A 22,672-nucleotide genomic window follows, 5' to 3' on the forward strand; every position below is an offset into this window, starting at 1 on the left:
GCTTAGGACCACATGGGAGGAGGCTTCTTACAGTACATTCCCAGGCCCCCAGAATCTGTATTTCCAACAAGCTCCCGCGTGATGCGGTGTGGCCAGGCCCTTCGGAGCCACACAGCTCTGAATGACGGGACCTGTTAGCTCAGCTAATGTTCTCTCTCCTCCAGAGGCCTCTCTCCAGAGGCCGAAATCAGAGGAGGAGAGAGAACATCAGTTCTTCAACAACATTGTCAAAGGGACAGGAAAGAGAAGGTGTCTCCTGGGCCAGGCTGCGGTGGTCAGGATGGGATCCCTCTGTCCTCAGCAGTCCTGTCGGCCTCCAGGATGGGAGGGAGGTCCTCAGAGCAGACCTGCCAGCGCCATAGGGCCTTCACTCTTCCTGAAGGGACTGCTGGAGGGAGCCAGCGCCGGAGCCTGCAGCTCCCAGTTCCCCGTGGCATTACGCAGGGCCTACTTCTGACTCGAAGGTTTACAGACACCCCCGAAATGCTTCCTAAATTAAAAATCAATCCAACGGGCACCAGCTAGCTTGCTGCATCATACCCGGATGTGCAGGATGGAGGGGAAGGAGAATTCTACGTCCTCATTGGCTGTGGCACTGCATGGTAATTTTTGCTTGTGTCCTGCTCAGTGTCTCTCCTTAGGGCGTGGTTCCTGGGGTCTCTGAGGTGTCTCAGGATGGCAGTACTTGTCATGACGCATTAGGGGAATCATGGGTCGTCCACGCAGGGGGATGCGTGTGGTCTGAAGGGAAGGCCTCTGGGTGAGTGTTTGAGATCACACAGCCGGTCAAGGCTGGCGCTAGAATCTCTGTGCTTTTCACGTTCCCCTCTGTCTCATGTTGTCTTTGCCTGTTGCCTGCTAATGTCGGCAAGTTCTCTGTGCTTGTGCACGGGGTCCTGGAGGCTGGTGAATCTCCAGGAAACCACGAGCTGCAGAACCATGAGCCAAAGAAGCCGTTTAGTGCTGCGAGCAGTCATTGCTTATGTGCCGTAGGAATCAGAAAGCAAGGAATCGGCTTCCTCCTGGACCTTTCAGCCTCACTCAGCACGAATCCCTCCCAGATGCATTCAGATGCAAGGCCCGCCCACTCCCCAGAACCCTCGGATGACTTTGGGTACCTTTCACGTCCGAGCGCTGGCTCTTTCCTTTGTTTGCGTGTTCTTCCATCACTCATGACTAATAACAGCTGACATTTATCGAACACGTAAGCGTGCCAGGAGCTGTTCTCAGCACCTTTCGGGAATGAACTCAGTGGCTCCTGGGAAGGGCCCATGGAATCGCATCCACAGGAGGGACAGGCATCTCTGAGGTGGCGCGGGGACAGAATGAGCCAACCTGCTTTCCTAAGTGTGGGAGCTGAGGAGGGATGACAGGAAGGAAGCTGGGGCAAGGGCAGCCACTATGGGCCATGAGTAAACCAAAGAGGAAGCTGGTGAGCGGTGGTGGGAGGGGGCCCCCAGGACAGCCAGGTAGAGAAAAGTGGGGCCCTGAGGGAGTGGCCTCGGGGCCTTGCAACCACTCACCTCCTGGCAGCCAGAGAGATGTTCTCAAGAATACTCAAGTTAGATCACACAACTTTGTGCACAATTCTTAAACAACTTCTCAACACATTTAGAATAAAGTCCCAGTATTTTGTGAGTTTCCATGTTCTATCGCCTCCCTCTCAGGCCCTTACCTCCCAGGGGCCTGCTCGCGGCAGCTGCACTCATTCTCTATCAGGCTGTTGAATATGCAAGGCCCTTCCCACCACGGGGCTCTCGCACCTGCTGTTCCATCCACCTTGAAAACGCATTCTCAGCAACTCCTACGCCCGCCTCCTTTTCTCACCCTCCAGGTCTCTGCAGAAATGCCCCCCCTTAGGAAGGCTCCCCCTGACCATACCACCTGCAGAGGGCCCCTCACCTGACACTGTTATCCTCTCTCCCGGGTCCTTCAAAGCACTTACCACAACTTCACGGAGCTGTTCATTGTTGTTTACGCACTAGCCCCCTGTTCTCGACTCTGGCTGCACGTGGCAAACTTAGAACAGTGCCAGGTCTCCACCCCACAGAGTCCTACTTCACTGGCCTGCATGGAGCCTGGACATGAATTTGTCTTAAAAGCTCCCCAGTTGATGCAGACTGTCCCCGCCAAGGCCGAGAACCAGGGCATCAGACTGTGGGTCACTAAGAGCGGGAGCCACGTTGGTCCTGCCTGTTAAAGGCTCAGTGGATCGATCCATGTAGAAGGAGACAAAACAGCAGCTGCTTCCCAGTGGTGACTGTGGGTCCAGTCTACGTGTCTCCCTTCCCTCCTTCCTCAAAACCACCACGGTCATCGAAAGACAAGAGCCCTTGGCTTTCCGTGCTGAGAGGGGGTGGGACGCAAGACCTACCATACCAGGCCCCAGTAGCCTCAGCTCCCAAGGCCATCCCTCCCTTCTCCCTGTGACCAGGTGAGGGGCCGTGCGGAGGGGGCCCTACCTGTCCATGGAGAGCTGCGCGACCAGGGTGACGTCCGTGTTGTCCGCGGCGGGCTCATACTCGTAGTGCAGGAAGTACAGGTGGGTCCGGTGGACGGTGAAGCGCTCTCGCCGGAACTCGTAACACAGGTCGTCCTCATCCAGCTCCGAGAGCTGCTTCTGGAGCTGCGAGGCGGGAGAGGGGCGTGGCGATGAGAAGGAAAGCCCAAGGGGGCCGGGAGCCCGCCCCTCGGCCCTGCCCTCCCCCGAGTCTGTCACACTGGACATCGCTGACGGTCGAACACAGGACAAGATCGCTGTGTCCACTCCCCCGTGAGAGTCACTCCGATTTCAAAACTGGGACCATGAAGGGCAGCTCAGCCTCTGAGAAGGGAGACCTCTCTGGGCTCAGCCTCTGAGAATGGTGGTGATCAGGGACGAATGGATAACCAGCCACAAACACCCTATCCCTGGATGACCTAGCACAACATCTTCAAACATCAGGGGGGGAAACTGTCACAGAAAGTGAGGAACCGGGCGAGCAGTGCCTTTGCGTGAGCCGATGCCTTTCTCTCCTGGAGCCACAGACTCCAGTCTTTGCACCAGGAGAGCAAAACCAAACCGAAGCCCTTTCCTTCAAAGTCATCCAGGTTGAGCCCGAGCCTCAGCGCCAGCCTCTCTTCCCCCTCAGAACCTCTCGCTCATGAACCTGCCTGTAGACCTTCTCCGCCCAGCTCCACGCTGCTCCTTCCTGCCCAACGAGCGAAAAGAGCGAGCTGACCCGCCAAGGGATGGAGGGCTCAGCCGCAGACACAGCAGATGCAGATCCACGGACGCCCAGACCTGCTGGCTCAGATGCCGATATACCCCCGTCGCCTGCAAACTCCACCTTCACCCTCCCAGGCAGGTGTCACTGAGCCCGTGTGTAGTGAAGAAGTGCGGGAGGGGGAGTGAAAGAGCTCCGACAGTGACCGGCGTGGGGCCAGTGGGTGTGGGCGCGGAGTGAGCGGGCTGGGAAGAGGCAGGACAGAGGCTCATCGGCAGATGGAAATGTATGTGTCATGATTACACGCGTGTACAGGTTGGTGAGGATACGACACACCGTACACTTAGAATGCACAGATTTGTTACATGCACACTGTATTTGAAAATTGATTTTTAAACACTAATGATTTTGGTGAAAGTCAACACAGCTGGTTCCTACATTATTTCTGTTGCACCAGCCTTGTCGATCACATGAGGACATGGAGTTGAATACGGGCTACAATGTACCCGGCTAGAGGGACTGACCTGGCTGAAAGTAACGGAGCACTTTTCCAAGAAGAAATACAAAATCTCCAAACCAATAAATAGTGCAGTCGTCAACAAGAAAATATGCTAACTCGCTCCCATAAAGCCTAGTGCCAGTTGAGACCATCATCGCTTGATGGATGAAGCGCTGGCATTATTTCTCAAGACGTGAGCTATGCGGAGGATTCCACTCACTGCGCAGTTCTCCTCTCCTCCCACCCTCCCCGCTGTCACGTGACTCTGAGGAGCACCACTTCCCTCACACCTGGATCTGGGCTGCACTTGTGACTTGCTTTGGCGGATGATCGAATGGCGGGGAAGCCATGCTGCCCAGTCCTGAGGGGGGGGCCTCAAGGGGAGTCCACGGTTATGCACCTCCACCCCTGCCGTGAGGAGGTGCTGGGCCAGCCAGCCCAAGGGTGAGCCACAGTCTCCCCAACTGCCCCAGATGAGGGAGCGAGCCCAGCCCGGATCAGCAGAGCTGCCTCAGTAAACACCTCCCATCTCCCATACACACCAAGGTTTTACAGGTCGGAGCAATAGACAACTGATAGGGGGGGAGGGGCGTCACTGGCACTTTGTGAGGTGCTTTTCAGTATGTGAGCCCATCCCCGTAGCAGGGATTGTGGCCTCTCGGACCCCAGCCCACTCAGTGTGCATAGCATTCTCCAGAAGGCCATGTCCAACACCAAGGGAGCCCATACATCCTCCAATGGTGCTGGGGATCACTGAGGTCCAGGGACGTATGACACTCTCAGCTATCAGACTCTCCAATGGCTTGGAGGATGCAATCAGGATGCTCGTTAGCTCTTCGAGCTCCATTCCATGCCCTTGCCTGTCTGAAGCCTGCAGCTCTACCAACGGCGTGAGACCAGGACACGGGAATTCCTGCTCCAGCTACGATCCCATGAGCCGAGGGACCCGTTCTGAGCTGCAGGGCAAGACCCTCATCCTCGCTGACAATTTTCTTGATGAAGATCAAAAGAAGACGATCACCACACGAGAAAGAAAATGAGGGGCCAGGACACGAGGAACGCATGTGTGTATGGGCGTTCTCCTCCCCTCTGTGCGCACACCGCCACACACCCGAGTCAGTGGGCACGACATGCCGAGGAACAGGGCACCCAGACAGCGGACTCCTAAAGGCAGGGGCCGCCCCATTCACCGCTGAATCCCTGAGCCTAGGACCTCTAGGCGCCTCATGTGCTCAATAAAGCCTGTCCCGGACACCCTCAGCCGCCTCATGTTAATAAAAGAAACAGTGGCCAGTGGAAGTGCTCCCGGAACCTAAAGTACGGCCTGCCCTGGGGTGGGGGAGGTCTATCGATAATCCTAGGGGCTAGGTAGCCCCATCTATGAACTTCACAGGATCAATAATGTGGTTCGGTGGCATCTATAGCCCCAGGTCCCCTGTGGCCACCCCCATGCTTAAAGGGTAGGGCCTAGGCGATACTCCTGTCTACCAACCACACGGGGTCTGTGGGAAGCACAGCAGGCGTGTAGTCAGACCTACAATGTCAGACTCTCCAGGACTCTGGACCCCCCAGAACTCTGGACCCCCCAGACGCCTCCCCTGAGCTTTACTGTACTTATTATCAACACGGCGAATGGCAGCTCTGCTTAGCTAATATGGACTAAGCACCTACTGTGCGCCAGGTGCAGTGCCAAGTGTGTCCAGGGGCATGGCTTTATTAGTGGGCCCCTTCGGCACACATCTCTGTGTTACAGCAGGAGCAAACGGGCTCAGAAGGTTTCGGTCATCGGCCAGTGACACAGCCAGAGGAGGCAGTCTGGCTCGAGAATCCAGTCTTCGCAAACCAGGGACGTTTTCACAACAGGATGACTTGTGTCTGGGGGATGGACGCGAGGGCCAAATGAGCTGGTGGAAGATTCAATGCTCGGGGAACAAAGCAGGCCATAAAAATGCACGTGCGGGATGTTCCCATACGGCAAAAACACAAACAACCGCAACACACACACACACATACACACACACACACACACACACAGAAAACAGACCAAAGGGATCCATCACAGTGTTAACAAAGCTTTCCCTCAGGGGTGGATTCGCAGGTGAACTTTACTGGCCTCTTTCTACTTTCCAGTATTTAACTAATTCCCTGCAATTTTCTCAAATGAGCAAACGCATGTAGAAGTGCTTTGCAAACCGTAGAGTGCTACACAGACCTTAAGCAACGTGATCGTGATTCCATTATGTACCTTTTCAAATTCTAATCTAGGACTGCTTACTGCTGACTGCATGGCTGATGTTATCCGAGGGGAAGACGAAGACGCTTAAAAACGGCCTCCTTTTCACCCAGGGTTCTTCTAGCCATTTCTCCAGGGAGATGCTGAGCCGGAGGGCGGGCTTTCATTAGCAGGACCTGAATGCTTCCACACTCCACACCCCACTCAGCTGCTCCACGGAGGGAGCGGAGGGAGCGGGAGGCAGGGGCTCCTGACAAGCCAGTCACAGAAACAAAAGACAGATTCTCCGAGATAAAACGCATTTGCTAAATTGCTTCTCTGAGCAGCCAGCTGAGGCAAAAAGGAGATCTGGGCTCCAGGGAAAACGCCCTTGAAGCAGTTTGCCTTTATTCCTTCCCATCCTGAAGGACAGTGGCCTAGACTGACCTCTGAGCCGCCAGGGCTCCCGGCTGAGGGTTCAGAGGAGTTGGAAGTGTGTCCTGGGCTCTGGCCAAAAGGACTTCTGTTCAAAGTCGGAAAAACCACAGGGAGAGATTATGGGGATAACCGGAAACTGAGACCGATCCCTCTGACACTCATTGGCTATGCGACCTTGAGTGAGTCGTTTCCCCACTTCCTAGCGAGACGAGGAGTTTGAGCTTCATGAAATAACTCTTATAGGTCATGCGCTCACCAGGTCAGGTACCGTGCTGACAACTGACAACTTTGCAGGCACGATCTCATTTAACACTCACACAGCCTCTATGCATGAGGGACCACTGTCAGTCCTGCCTTATATATGAAGACATCCATCACCTGAAAGGTTTAGCCACTTGTTCAAGGTCATACGATGGGTGAACGGAGTGGCTGAGATATGTCCTCCAGGTGTATGTCCTCCGAGTTCTTGTACGTAATCAAGTCACTACCGCGCCTTGGTAATCTCCAGGGCTTTTCTAGTTTGAACGCGAGCTAGATGGTTCTATGACTGGGGAGGAATGAATGCATGTCTCCCCCGCAGAGGCAGGGCCCTGCCATGCTCACCAGTATCCACAGTCTCCTCTCTTCCTGGGGGCGCAGCCAGGCTGTGTTTCTGACCTGCCTGCAGTTCTGGGCCAAGCTCTGGTCAGTAGGATGTGGGCCGATCCTGGCTGCCACAGGCACCACATTCAAGGCCGTCTCACGCACAGTCCTCGCTGTCAGCCAGAGCAAGAACGTCCAAGGCTCCGTGGAAGTCAGAGCCACAAGATGGAAGGAGCCTGGGATCCTGGAGAAAAACCACCTGCCCACCAGGAACACCCAGGAGGTGGACTTTCTGTGAGTCAAAGATTTCTCGCCTGCTGAGCCCATTTTAGAATTGTTCATGTCACCTTAACTAACACTCCCAGTCGAACTCTTCCAGACAGTAAGTGATGGGGGCAGAACACAATGGACCGAGGAAGGAGTCCCTCCCGAAGCCACCCATTTCTTGTTGACACCTCTCCTTCGGATGCCTGACAGCGATGGCTGGAACCATCTGGTGGGCAAAACAACCCTCAATAATGCTGTTTTATAAGTTCCGCCGATTTTCCCTTTTCAGGGGCCTGGACAGCTGTGACGTCATCTGCTCTTCCCTGTATCTGCAGGAGGCAGGCAGGCTGCCCTGGTGCCCTCCGCTGGCGGAGAAGGAAGCCGGGGCACCAGGGGTTTGCTCAGAGAGGCTGGGGCTCTAACTCTCATCCTCTGAAGCCTGCTTCAGGCTCTCTCCCGTGGTTTCCACGAAGCGGGTACGTTTTCCGGAGCCATGCAGGTAGAGAAAGATTACAGGCTCGCCGATTGCCTGCTGTGTGCATTAATCAACCAAGTTCCAGGAACCCAAACATTTTTTACCAGGGGCCAGATTTATGCTTTTGTGCAGAGGAGAGACACGGGTTCAGGTCTGTTCAGCCAAGGCTCAGAGAGATTCTGCCCAGCTCTGACCTAGGCTCTGAGGAAATAAAGAAGGACAAGGCCTGGTCTCCATCCCGGTCCCAAGTATCAGTATTAATTTGTACCTCACACACAATCATAGGCCCTTACTTTATGCCAAGCCCTGTGCTAAGAATGCGGACGGAACCCCAGTTTCTGTACTTACGTTGTTCATACAGTCTGGGTGGGGGAACGTATAAGCAAGTTGGTAATTATAATACTGGGTGTTTATAACACAAATAAAACTTAATTTGGGAGTGGGGAGGGGGCATGTGTTATGTGTCACTGATCTAGCTCCTGACTTAGCTTCTTGAGTCCTCATTAAGCCTATCGGGTAGACTATGATTCCCATTTTGCAGATGGGGAAAACCAAGGCAGAGAGAGTTTAAGTAAATGGCCCGAAATCCCACAGTTACTGTTCCTAAGATTTTATGCGGGTCAGTCTGGCTCCAGAGCTGGCCCCCTGCATTCTGCATAAGGAGCTGGTAAGAGGAGGGAGACCCGGCCAAAGGGAGGGAGGGCAGGTGGCTGCAGGAAAAGCCCAGGAGGGCGCCCTGCACGCTAGGACTATGACAACTGGAGCCTAAGGGTGTGGAAGACAGAGGAGTGCATGCTGGAGCTGGACAGAACAAAGCAGACAGGCCACGATGGCGTGCAGGGGGCGCAGGCATATCCACTGAGAAGCTTGACCCCACAGCTCCTCCTGCACCCCACCCCGAAGCCTCCCTGCAAATGCTGGGGTCCTTCAGGCTCTGGAATTAACAAGCCCGGGAGGTCACTGGCGGCCGGCCTCGGGCAGCAGCTGTGGTGGGGCTCTGGGCGCTGCCCACCGGGCTCTGATGCCCACGGCGTGATGAAAGAGCTGGCGCCACGCAGCTCACATGTGAGAGCGATAATGCATTCTGGTTTTTCCCTGGGGTTTCTCTGGGATACAGCTGTTTCCACAGAGCCATCTGTTTACTGGCACGGCCCGCACGGTGGTGCCGGGAAGTGTTTATGGAATCTGTTTGTATGTGTCTTATTTTTAACTCCTAATTGAGCCATGGTGATGCCGTTGTCTTTTCTCCTTAGTGGGCTTGGTGTGGGGGAACGGGGCCCCCACAGGTAGCCCGGCACCCTGGCGGCTGAGGGAGGTGAGTCAGAGCCCTTTTCTCAGAGATGAGCAGGGACCTCAGAGCAGGTGGAAGGGCGGGTCTGGGACAAGCTTCCTGGCCACCCCCCCCCCCCCCGCCCCCCATGGCCGGCAGCACTTTGCATACCTTAACCCCTTCAACCCTCCAACCGCCTGGCCTGCGTTTATTTGTGACCATTTTACAGACGAAGAAACGGAGGCTTGTAGAAGGTGAAAGTGATGCCCAGTGCCACAGATCTGGCCCCGGGGCTGGGTATTCTGATTGTGAGTGAAGGGGACTTCCTCGTGCACCACAGATGCTTCCAGAAAAGGACCTGTGAGAGTTCATTTGTTGAACAAGATCTGCTGAGCACACACCAGGTGCCAGGCAGGCTTTCGGAGGCATGAAAACACACTGATGAATAAAAGCGGATAAAGGTCCACGGAGTCACAGAGCTTTCATTCACGTGGGTGCAGATGTGGCCCACAAAACAAATTCGCCAGGAATATGATACACCGATAGGTGGTGAGTGCCGCGGAGAACAATAAGGAAGTTCCGGGGGCCAGGGAGCGCTGGGGGAGGGGCGGGAACAGCAATTTTAGGTCGGGGAGTGTTTTGTTTACTTATAGAAAGGCCCACGCGTCTGTGGGTCAAGGTTAAAACCAGTCCCGGGACCACCACCAACCCGTTCCACGATTTCAGTTCTCCGTGCTCCCACGTCCTCCTCCATAAAAGGGAGACACCAGCAACTCGTGAGAGTCAGCGTGAGGAGAATGGCGGATGAGTTGCAGTTATTATGTTCGTTGTAAACGTGGGGCGACACCCACTTACGAAGCGGGGCCCTGGTTTGCTGCTTCGAGTTAGGTGGCCTGGTTTCGAGTCGTGGCCCCACCACGGAGGAGATGCGTGACTCTGGGCAAGTAACTCCTCTCCAAGGAGCGTTGGTTTCCTCCTCTGTCAAGTGTGACTGATGCCCAACTCCCCGGAAGGTGGCGGAGACGGAGTTGCGTTTCCCTTTCTCTGGCTCTGCAGGAAATCTCCATTGTCAAAGGCCAGCGGATGCCGAGAAAGGTCTGGGCCGGGCACAGGGGACCAGAGGGGCTCACGCCGGGGGGCAGGGCTGCCCACAGGCTCCCGCTTCCCCGTGTTACTGTTTGGAGACTGGCACTGGGTCCCCGGAGTGCTGCTTGGCTAGGACCCTGGGGTGTGGACAGAGCCCAGAGCCCAGAGAGAACGCGTGGGGCCATTCATTAGTGCCGTCTGCTGCGGACACGGGATGTGGGAGCTGGAAGTCTGCATTCACTGCCTATCGACTTACAGTTCCATATAAATGCAGGCCCTCACTGGGCCCAATCTTCTGTTGTTTGTTCTCTCTCTCTCTCTCTCTCTCTTTTGCTTGTTGCACTTTTTGGATATTTGCTGTTTGATCATTTAACTTTGAATGCAACAGTGGCTAATTCTTTCCCATTGGCCTTTCTGACTTCAATACCCCTGGATTCTCTTTTCTTGGCTGCCGGGTGAGGGAGGGGCGGGGACGGGGAAGGGCTCGCAGAAGGCTGCTCCGGGCTGACGGAGGGAAAATGACAGCTGTCAGGAAGGAATGTGCAGAACCAGCAGCACGCAGTGCGAGGCCACTTCCTGCCAGGATAAGCAGCGTCTTCCTCCCTCTGGCCGACTCCCGCCCCCTCAGCCTGCTCAGCGCCACCGGCGTGGGCCATTGTGAATGGAGTTCTGTATAATTTGGTGGCCAAAGGAAGGCCATGTACTTTAGCAAGATTCCCACCCAAAGTGGTTCCAACCTATATATGTTAAGGCTCTGCTTTTAAAAGGGCGAGCTTCCTTTTAGCTGGAGCATCCCCGTAGGTGGGGCAGGCGTTCCCGATGAGAAGGCTTCGCTCTATAAATACGGGGCTTAGGGAGACTTGCTGTTTGGAAACATGCGACGCTGTCTGCCAGGCTCTCGGGGGCCACAGGGGCGTCCTTATTTGCCCCAGGGCACAGGCTCAGAGTACTGAACGCCCTATGGAAGGGAAGGTGTTAGCACAACACGGGGAAGGCGGGTGTGGCACCGGGAGCCTCCAGCAGGGGAGGCAGCTGTTGGAGGTGGTGAGCTCCCCGTCTTTGGGAGGATTCCAGCGGAAGCCAGATGCACGCCTGTTAGGGATGCTGTCGAGGGATTTTTGCCTGGATGAGGGGGTGCAGAGTATCCGTGACTATTCAACTGTGTGCTGTGGAGTCCTGGGCTTTCTTGGAAATGCTGGGCTGCTGAGGGGGAGGGAGAGAAAGGTAAGGCATAGAATTCGAGCCTCCGTGGCCATTTCGGGCAAATAAGCACAACTACCGCCTGCCGGATGCTCATTGCATCACACAGATGAACTGACTGGTTCCAGAGGGGGGACGGTGGGTGCGCCAGGGTGGACGGGAGTGGCCATGCCCCGTCGGCGACTGTCGTTCCAAACACTGTTGGGGCCTGATCTCTTCCCCGTCACACGGACACTCTGAGCTCCACACGGAAGAGACGAAGCCCCCGACTTCCTGAAATTACTCGTTCTTTTGGCAGCGAGGCCTCCAAATGGCCCCTCCTTCCTACCGCAGGCCCCTCGTTGGCAGGGAACCTTCCTGGGACCGTCTGACCCCGAGCAGACGTGACAGCCCTCAGATGCTGTAGAGGCAGGTTCTAAGCGACCCTGCAGGTTCCGCTCCCTGCCAGGCCCTCCTCAGAGAGAGGTTAATGCAACCTGAATCCATCTGAGGAACGACAGAGCGTCATCCGATGGTTGGGCACTGTGGTTTGTAAAAAAACAACAACAGTGAGCATGGTGTTCCTGGTGCCGAGTCCTTCTTTCTTGGTGATGTAACATAGATTATCCGTGAAACACGACGACAAAGGCACCCCTGTGCCCATTCTTCAGGTGGTAAACCTGAGGCCCAGAGCATTCTGAGGTCATGTGACTATTAAACGCAGGATCTGGGATGACTAGCACGCTCACAGTCTTATCACCATCGCCACCTCCCTTTCGAGGAAATGACAATAATGCAAAAACCAAAGTCGGGCAGCCCTTGATGTTCTCACGTTGCCTTCATTCGGACCTGAATGTGCCGTGCTCCTGTACACCTCTGGCCTCTCCGCTGTGCTGCCCCCCGTCTCCCACTGAGTCCACTTTCTATACCTCCTTAGTCATCCCTCAAATCTCACCTCCTCCAGGAAGTCCTCCCTGATGCACCCTCTCTCCTACTGCATGCAAAGCCCTTCTCATGTGCTCTCAAAGCACCACCGCCACCCGGTCACTCATTGCACTGGATAACAACCCCCGCTTGTCTGCATCCCTCACTTAGACCCGCACCGGGAGAGCCGGGCTTGATCTGCGATGCTCCCTCTGCATCCCTAGCCCCGAGGCTGGGATTGTTTGAATGACTCTATGTCGAGCGGCTGAAGGAGCCTTGAGACAATGCCACTGGAGCCCTTTCTCATCTGCGATCCGCAGGCCCAGGAAGAGGTTCCGGACTTCATTCACTGAGACTACCGCCATCTGCGCACTTGTCAGGGCGCTAACGACCTCCTTCCCCGGAGCTGGGAGCATCCGCTTTGGGCCGGATCCAAGATCGTGCCCTTTCCCTCTGGTTGTGTTTACACGGAACACTTGACATGCTGCTAAGGACCGGGAGGTGGGCGCCGTCCAGATGCGCGTCCAGGGTGCGATGCTGCAGACCCTCTCCTTGCCCAGCCCTGCCCCCGAGGGCCGCTGGCGGAGGAGCCTGGCTGCAGCAGGACGCAGGGACCTGCTGTCTTGATTCACACGTGCCAGACGCCCCTGCTCCCCTGTCCTTAGTGCCCACAAAGCCATCCGTCTGTGCTCTCCGTCCCCACGCTGCCGGCCTCGGTCTCAGCCCCACTGTCATCGTTTTGCCTGGGATGCGGCAACAGTGTCTAAGTGGCCTCCCGCCTCCAGTCCTGGCCTTCCACTCTATTCTCCACACGGAGTGGTTTTTCTCAACTGGAATCTGACCAAGATGGAAGCCGTTCGGTGGAGTCCACACGGCTGAGCCCAGCCAAGGCCCTCTGTCAGCTTCGTCCTTTGCCCCTCTCGCACGTGCCACGCCCTCGCACCAACACCCAGCATGTTCTCCCTGAACTCGCCACTCCGTCTGCTCTGCCTTTACCTGGTGCGTCATGCTTCCCCCGTATGGACTTGATTCATCCAACAAGTGTTTACTGAGTGGTGACTACATGCTGCTTCCCGTGGGGGGAGGGCACCATACAGGTGAGCAGAACAGGCAACGTCTTCCATCTTACGGCCTCCTATTCTGGTCTTAGATTTGGGAAAAAACTAGAAAACAAGCACATGAAGCCAATACTGGCGGACGGTGCATATACTCGGATGGAAAGGAAACAGGGCACACCACAGTGTGGCCATGGGGTCTGGAGCTGAGGAGGGTCAGGGGTCGTTTCTGAAGATGCCCCATCAGAGATGCTCATACACCGAGGGGCAGGGTGGTCCGGGCAGTGGGACAGCCAGCACAGAGGCCCCGGGTGGGTGGAGTGAGCCTGGGACGGATGCAGAAGGAACCGCAAAGGTGGCGAGTGTGGCTCCCGCAGCGCCGAGGGCCAGAGTGCTGGGGGGACCGCTCGCTGGTTCCGGGTCCTCCCTGTGTCTGGGAGACGATGCTCTAGGTGTCTCTAACAATTGATACATGTACCAGGACTGGGCAGGCCTCTAATTTCAACCCAGGGCCCTGCCTGGTGCCTGGCAGATGGCGGCATTCACACGTGTCTATTGAGGACCGCAGGGGACTCTCCCCGCACTCCTCCGACCCCGTGACCCCAGGGGAGGCTGATGGTAGGAAAAGGTAGTGAGTCATTTATAAAGAAAATCCCGCTTCCTATGACACTGACCGACAGGGGCACCCGTGATGCCATGATTAACCGATGGCTTCATGCTGCAAGGCTTTTTATTTGAGCCTCTTCCGTGAAGGGGGAAAAAAAAAAGAGGCAGGAGAACATTTTTATTTAGCGTTTGGAGTACAGTGCTGAATGGGCACTCAAATGTTGATGAGAATGACAAATACTGACTTGAGTAGGGAACTGAAGGAAAACCCAAAAGGCCAAACCTAGCAAAAACATACCATGTTCATGGATTGGTAGAATCAACATCATTAAAATGTCCACACTACCCAAAGCAATCTATAGATTCAATGCACTCCCCATTAAAATACCAATGGCATACTTCACAGACCTAGAACTCTCCAAAAATTCATCTGGAATAAAAAAAGACCCTGAATAGCTGCAGCAATCCTGAGAAAGAAGAACAAAGCTGGAGGAATCACAATACCAGATATCAAGCTATACTTCAAAGCCACTGTTCTCAACACTGCCTGGTACTGGCACAAGGACAGACATACAGACCAATGGAGCAGAACAGGGAACACAGAAATAGACCCAAGCCATTATGCTCAATTAATATTTGACAAAGGAGGCAACAGCATACAATGGAGTCAAGACAGTCTCTTCAATAAATGGTGCTGGGAAAATTAGTCAGATACATGCAAAAAAATGAAACTAGACCACCAACTTATACCATACACAAAAATAGACTCAAAATGGATAAAGGACTTAAATGTAAGACAGGAAACCATAAAAATGTTAGAGGAATCCATAGGCAGCAAAATAGCAGACATATGTCGTAGCAATATCTTTACCAATACAGCTCCTAGGGCAATGGAAACTAAGAGAAAATAAACAAATGGGACTACATCAAAATAAAAAGCTTCTGCACAGCGAAAGAAACCATCAACAAAACAACAAGAAAGCCCACTGCATGGGAGAATATATTTGCCAATGCTATCTCAGATAAGGGTTTAATCTCCAACATTTACAGGGAACTCATAAAACTTAACAAAAGGAAGATAAACAATTCAATCAAAAAATGGGCAAAGGACCTAAATAGACACTTTGCAAAAGAGGACATTCAGAAAGCCAAGAGACATATGAAAACGTGCTCAAAATCACTAATCATCTGAGAGATGCAAATCAAAACAACAATGAGGTACCATCTCACACCTGTCAGAATGGCTGTCATTGACAAATCAACAAACGACAAGTGCTGGCGAGGATGTGGAGAAAACGGAACCCTCATACACTGCTGGTGGGAATGCAGACTGGTGCAGCTACTGTGGAAGACAGTATGGAGTTTCCTCAAAAAGTTAAAAATGGAACTCGCATTTCACCCTGCGATCCCATTTCTAGGACTATATCCCAAGAAACCAGAAACACCAATCAGAAAGGATATATGCACCCCTATGTTCATAGCAGCTAAGATTTGGAAACAGCTTAAGTGCCCATCAGCAGATGAGTGGATTAAAAAACTGTGGTACATCTACACAATGGGAATACTACATTGCTATAAAAAAGAAGGAACTTTTACCATTTGCAACAGCATGGATAGAACTGGAGAGCATTATGCTAAGCAAAATAAGCCAGGCAGAGAAAGATAAATATCACATGATCTCACTCATATGTGGGTTATAATGAACAACATAAACTGATGAATGAAAATAGATCCAGAGACAAGGTACCACTGAACAGACCGTCCAACCTCAGAGGGAAGGCAGAGGAGGACAGAGTGGGGGGAGGGGAATGCTGAAGCAGGGACTCTGCCATGCCAGCTGCTCTGTTAGGTGCTGTCAACAGGGGCCAGATCAACCAAACGACTTGCATGCATGCATATTAGCATAACCAATGGACACAGACACTTGGGCAGTGAGGGCTTGTCCTGGGGTGTGGAAGTGGCCGGGGGGAGTGTGTCAATCGGGGAAAAAGGAGCCATATGTAATACTTTAAACAATTAAAAAAAAAAAAGGCCCAAACCAGGTCAGCCTGGCCCTACGTTCTCTGCTTTTTCCTCTATAGGAGCTGCTTCCCCACATCCTGTTCCTCAGAACTTCAAATCAGTCTCACCTTTGCTCCTTGCTTGCTGTGTGACCATGAACAACCTGCTTAACCTCTCTGTGCCTACATTTCTTTAGCTCTAATTGGGGGGGAGGGGAAAAGGGGTGTCTATGAGCACCATATGAGACAGAACATGAAAATAATTATAAACGATGAATAAGAAAATATAGGTGTCAGCTATGCCTGTGACCACTCACCTAACACTTCCTTCACCCGTGCTAACCCCTGAAGGAGCCAGTGACTGGTGAAGATCTCTGGTGCCACACACCGACTCCTGGCTGTGGAGAAAGCCTCTGCCTACTGTTTCCACAGTGTCTTAGCCCATTCCGACTCCTCTGCTTGGAAGCTCCCTTCTGATTTGGCCTCGTCTGGACCAAGCGTACCCCCTCTGCATCCATGGTAACGAGCATGGACGTGATCTGCCTACCTGCCCGTCTCCCCTACCAGACAGGGAACCCGCAGGGCAGTGATGGCATCTCGTTCCTCTCGGGCGAGCCCTGAGCCTGGCGCACAGCCCGGCGCGCCCGAGGTCCTCGCAGACCAGCGGAGAAGCCGCCCCACGCCGCCGCCGACCCCGGGAGCCACTTACGTTCTCACTGTTGACATCGGCTTCACTGGGGCAGCCGAACAGCTCCCGCCGCAGGAGGTTGCCGTCGTACTCCAGGAAGGTCAGGTAGAGGTTGCGGAAGAACTCCACGTGCTTGTTCTTCACCCGGAGCTTCTTGGGGGAGTTCCAGTGGATGACCTGGCAGGTGCGAGGAGGCAGTCAGGCCGGGGGACCTCGTGCTTGCAGGAGCCACCGAGGGGCACTGGGGATGCATTATTTCTGGGCTTGCCCATTCATTCATCCATTCACTCATTCATTCATTCATTAAATGTTTATGGTAGAGTGGTTGAGGCCAGATTGCTGGGTTCAAATCCTGGCTCTGCTCTAGGGACTCATTTAATCTTGGGCAAGTTACTTCATCTCTCTGTGCCTCAGTTTCCCCACCTGTGAAATGGGAATAGCAACAGCTCCTGCATGTGCCAGTGCATACGATTCCACCTCTCGGCCCCAGCCTGCTCTGGAATGACGGAGCTGGGACCCTGCAAACCCTGTCACTGCTTTGCCAGCTGCTCTGTTAGGCGCTGCCAACAGGGGCTAAGGGAGGGAGACTGAGGCAGGAGGAGAAGGAAGGAACTCGCTCCTTCCTGGGGCTCCCTGTTCCTGTGAGCGACACGCCACCCCCTTTCTTCACACCAGCAGCGGCGCTTCCTTCCTTCCGCAGCAGCGAAATCCATGTTTGCAGTTTTTCCAACACCCAGAACCAGCCGCCCCCTCCTCCCGTCTCCGCCTGTCGCTGCCTCTGGCATTGGCTGCTGACTCCACCCCAGGGCTGGGGTCCAGCCCCAGGTGACAATATTCCAATAATTGCCACCTCTATTCCTCCTGCGGATGGTAACTCTTCCTGCATTTTGCTGTAACTGTTTTTTGCTGTAACTGTTCCTATTTTTGCTCTTCTAGTTACTAAGCAAACACCCTGCATCTAGTTATCATTTTTAAAGGTCCAATTCCCTATTCCAATAATTGGTGTGGTTTCCACCTCCAGCCGGGACGGAGGGGTACACTGCCCCATAGAGTGCTGGGAAAACCACTGCTATGTGAATGAAGTCGTGCCTGGCACAGGCGAGCACCAGGACATGCCGGATCTGACGGTGAAGTGCCCACAGTGGCCCGGCCGGGTTGGAAGATGAGCAGAGGCCCTTCCCTGTTGGCAGTGCCACCTGCAGCTCGCTCAAGGCCGGCTGGGGGGACGGGTCCCCAGAAGGTAACAGGCTGTAATCATGGAGGGAGGGTCAGGGGCAAGTGGCAGCTGAATTCTGCTCAGAGCAGCGTCATAGAGGGGGATGCCGGGGCTGGGGCCTGAAGGACGAGTGGGAGTTTCCTGGGGAGACAGGGCCTGGGGCGGAGGGGGTGGCACTTGGAGGGGCACTGCTCACCCCTCCGCTGGGGAGCACATCTAGGATAGAGCACCTCACCACCAGTTTTACACTCTTTGTCTTTTAAAAATCCTTGCGATGACCAGAATAGGAATGCGATTTAAAGAATAAACTTGGCCAGGACCACCAAGCTGGTGTGTGCTGGGATTCCAATCTCAGTTTGAATAAGCCTGACTCTAGGGCCCGTGTTCTTTCCTCTAGGCCAGTGGTCGGCAAACTTCGGCTCTTTGGCCCCTTGAGTGTGGCTCTTCCACAAAATACCACGTGCGGGCGTGCACGTACAGTGCGATTGAAACTTCGTGGCCCATGCGCAGAAGTTGGTTTTCGGCTCTCAAAAGAAATTTCAATCGTTGTGCTGTTGATATTTGGCTCTGTTGACTAATGAGTTTGCCGACCACTGCTCTATGCCACAAAGAACAGGCGTGAAAACCTCCCCTTTGCACGCTTGGTCACATTACGGAGGAAATAAAATAACCCCCACCTTTCCCTCTCTACGACCCCATGTCCTCGCTCTCTCCTCCCACGGCGGTGACCCTGAGGGCGGGCACTGGCCTCCGGAGCTCCGTGGCTTCTCACTATCCTTCAGCCACAGTGGCCTCCACAGGGCCCGGGCTGCCGCCTAAAGGGAGGTCTGAGGCCCGTCTCACCCCGTCTCTCTCGGGTTCCCATGGATAAACACTGGGGTGCAAGCCCAGGTCTCTCTCTCATGGGACAGGGAAGAACAGCACCCAAACCACACCCCCGCCCTCCTGTCCCAGCAACGGTGCAACAGCAGAGCAAGAAGCGGGGACGTCAGAGCAGCCCAGGTCCGAATCCCAGCTATGCTCCCAGCTGTGCGCGTCCTGGGACAACTGGTTTCATTTCTTGGGACCCCAGTTTCCCCATGGGCCACGTGGGGATCAGTCTTCCCGACTTCACCAAGTGCTTAAGGGCGTGGCCCAGCACTGCGCCTGCGTGCCAGGGCGGCCCCATATACGTAGGCTCTCTTCTCCCTCCAAGATGGGGCCAGCAGCCTGTGCTATCGGTGCTCCCCCGTCCCTTCTCCTCCTGCCAGTGAGAAATGGCGATAAGTAAGGAAGCGCCACGTAGTCCACGGAGAGAGCAGGGCCAGCAGGCCTCCCTGGAAGGAGGCCACTGCGGGGGGGGGGGGGGGGGAGGATGAGCATGAAATCGAGGTTCCCTTCCTGTGCCTTTGCAGAGTCGAGAGAGGAGAGAGGGGGCGCTCCTCTAAGAACACACCCACCAGACACCAGGAGGGCCTGGCCAGGCATGAAAATAACTGCACGCGAGCCGTGTCCCTCACACCCAGGGGATCATGTCTTTGCTGCGCAGGAGTCTGCGCTCGCCAAGTGCTGAGCCAGCAGGGCGGCTGACGGATGCCAGTCCGGCTCAGGAGATGCGGGCTGCATCAACAGGGAGAAATGGACACTAAGTGAGAATAAGGGCTGGCCCACCCGTCAATGGTCTTAACTGACCGTGCACAAGTCTGCGAGGCACTCTGAGGAGACTGTGTCATTAATCCCTCCAAATAAGCCAACTTGAATCCCGCTGTCTGTTTTTTGGAAATGGTACTTGACTGGCCCGCCTCTCCCCGCTGGTGAGTTGCAGAGCTGAGACCCAGGTTCCTAACCACTATCGAGTCCCGTGTCAGTGGGCTGAGCACGTCCCAGATGAGAAGACTGAGGCTTAGAGAGACGGGTTGCCCACGGTCACATGGACCAGGTCGGAGCTAGGACGGGGACGCCGGCCTCCTCGTGTCCCCACCCACATCAGGCCACCTCTCACCCCATCACCCCTCGTTCTGTTCTGTGTCTGCCCAGGGAGCTGGGTTTGGGTATCGCCTATGGGCAAATATACAGAAAAAGCAGTGAAGATGAAAGAAAGGGAGGGCGAGAAGGTGGTGGGGTCACTGGCAGGCCAAGGGGGTTTTGTGAAACGATTGCAACCCAGCTGCTCTGGGATCGGTGAGCCCACTCAGAGTCTATGAATGCATCTTCAGATTTACCTTTTCAACTAGTTTTTAACCAACACAACACAGAATACTCCATTCACCCGGTGCTAGTCTCTAGAGAAGCAAATAACATCTATTGTTTATCCAATACCTATTGTATGCTAGATGTTGGGCCAGGGTTCTCCTTGGAGGGGTGTGTGTGTGTGTGTGTGTGTGTGTACATATGGTTTCACATTAAATCCTCAAACAACGCGGTAAGGCTGTTTCTATTATTATCCCTTTTACAGATTATAATCCTGAAGCTCAGACTAACACAGGGTCACTCAGCTAGTAAGTAGCCAATTCTATTTTTTTTAAAAATATTTTTATTGATTTCAGAGAGGAAGGGAGAGGGGGAGAGAGATAGAAACATCAATGATGGCCCTTACTGGTTTGGCTCAGTGGATAGAGCATCGGCCTGTAGACTGCAAGGTCCTAGGTTCGATTCCGGTCAAGGGCATGTACCTTGGTTACGGGCACATCCCCAGTAGGGGGTGTGCAGGAGGCAGCTGATCAATGTTTTGATGTTTCTCTCCCATCGATGTTTCTAACTCTCTATCCCTCTCCCTTCCTCTCTGTAAAAAAATCAATAAAATATATTAAAAACAAACAAACATCAATGATGAGAGAGAATCACTGATTGGCTGCCTCCTGCATGCCCCACACTGGGAATGGAGCCTGAAACCTGGGCATGTGCTATGACTGGGAATCGAACTGTGACCATCTGGTTCATAGGTTGACATGACGCTCAACCACTGAGCCATGCCAGCCGGGCATAAGGAGCCATTTCTAAAACAAAATCAGGTCTGTCTTGCTTTCAAATCTTTCTCTTTCTACCACATCATTCATTCAACAAATATTAAAATGAGCACTGACTCTGTGCCACACACTAACAGGGGCTATGAACACAGAGATGAACACGGAAAACATGAAGTAACTGTCCGTATGAAAGTACAAGTATGCCACGTGCTTTTAAAGAGATGTCAGAGAGAGGCTGGTCCTGACTCTGGGCTAGGCCAATTCAAGCGTGAAGAAGCCACGGCCCAGAGGGGGACAGTGACTTGCCTAAGGTCACACAGCAGGGGGAGCAGCCGGGCCCAGCGTCCGTCTCCCAGGCCATGGCTCCTTCCACGAAGCCACATGCCTGCCTCGACTCAGAATCACCGTTGCTGATGATTTAGATCAGCGCTGGTCTGACGACTGAGAAATGTCATTTCCGGGCCCCTGGAGGGACAGAGTCACCCATCACTGCTGACCTGGGGGCAGCCAGCTGGTGGCAGGTGACCTTCACTGACAAGCCTTCACCCGTGAGATGGAATGACAAGGGAGAATGTGCCCAAAATAGATTTTTGCAAGGAGCTGGCAAAGATAAGTGAGTCTCCAAAACGGGTGGTGTGAAAACCCATCATAACTTATTCCACTGGCTGAGGCCCATCGGCACAGTAACAATAATAATTGCTATTAGCAGCTAACATACATTGGAGGCTTGCTATGTGCCAAGCAGGGCTCTGAACACTTGTCCTAGCTCACTGGTTCTTTATTCAACACTCAAAGTGGCATGTATGCGCCTTACGCCATCTTACAGGGGAAGCAAGCTCAGCAGATGTCCCCCAGTCACACAGCTGGACGGTGGGATCGCCAGAATTTGAACCCGAGGAGATAGAAATTAGGAATCTATTCCTCTTATTTCTCCCACGTCTGCAACCATTGAGAGGCTCTGCTTATATAAAGGAACCTGAACTGTACAGAAGATTACGGGATCAGAACTAAAACCCACTTTCCCCTGCCCAACTTAGGGAGCCCAGGCAACCTTGGGACACTGAGGCTGCAGGTAACACAGGCTGAACCCCCAGCTCGGCAGGAAGCAGAGAGAGAGGCACCCAGGTTGCATGCCAGGTGGGCTACAGACGCTGCCTGGCACCAGGGACCCCATGGCTGTGATCTAGTTGGATCTGAACTATTGGTGATGGCTGGGTGCATGTGTGCACTCGGAGTCCACCTGCAGCAGCCAGAGAAATGGTCGGAAATTGATTACCATCCAGGAAACTTAAACATCACCTGGGAAGACAGCGGAAGTCCCACAAGATTAAAGGAGAAACGAGAGACTCTATCACCCACCAAGGGCTCAAGAAAAAGCATTTCTAGAAACAAGACCAAGGTACAAGGACAGGCTATGGGAAGAGTTCAGCCAAAACGTCAGCTTCTTCAATGCTTAGAATCCAGAGTCTGTTTGCAAATGCCAGGTGAGTAAGAACACGGCTTTATGTCTTCCAAGTTACTGAGCTAAGGGGTGTCTGGAGGATGGGTCTCTGTCTCAAGACCCCATGGACTTTCCAGGACCCATAGAAGAATATCTATTTTCCTTAGAAGGGCAGTTTAAGTCGTCGCCAACGGGCTCCCACCTATGATTCCAACTCTACCTCTAAGGCTAGCGAACTTCCTGGTGTTTCCTGAACCTGCCTTTCATGATTCAGTGCTTTTGCACATGTTTTCCCTCTCAGAATATCTTTATTTTTTCTCTACCACCTGAATGCCTGTTTGCCCTTCACAGCTGAGCTCAAATGCACTTTTGTTTCCAGGACCACAAGTGGCCAAAGGTTGCCTGCTGGTATGTCTCTCTCTCCACCCCATCCTTCATTTCCAACAGAATGTTAATTTCGTTCGTAGTTGCAATGACCCCAGCACCTGGGAATGGCTCACGATCCATTTATGATCTAAGCTAATCATGATGATTCTACTCGCTGATTTCCCAGACTCCCTTGCAGCTATGGTGGCAATGTGAT

General features: G+C 53.8%; 1 protein-coding gene across 3 annotated transcripts in view; it reads right to left on the reverse strand.

The window, feature by feature from the left end:
• Window positions 1-22,672, reverse strand: part of LARGE1 (LARGE xylosyl- and glucuronyltransferase 1) — a 437,563-nt gene that overhangs the window by 17,435 nt on the left and 397,456 nt on the right. For all 3 annotated transcript variants that reach the window (XM_008144698.3, XM_054719464.1, XM_054719463.1), the window contains 2 exons: window positions 16,509-16,664; window positions 2,463-2,626 (listed from right to left, as the gene is read on the reverse strand). In XM_008144698.3, coding sequence (XP_008142920.2) covers window positions 2,463-2,626; window positions 16,509-16,664 — 320 coding nt within the window. The remainder of the gene's footprint in view (window positions 1-2,462; window positions 2,627-16,508; window positions 16,665-22,672) is intronic.

This window comes from Eptesicus fuscus, chromosome 7 (genome assembly GCF_027574615.1).
Source record: "Eptesicus fuscus isolate TK198812 chromosome 7, DD_ASM_mEF_20220401, whole genome shotgun sequence".
NCBI lineage: Eukaryota > Metazoa > Chordata > Mammalia > Chiroptera > Vespertilionidae > Eptesicus > Eptesicus fuscus.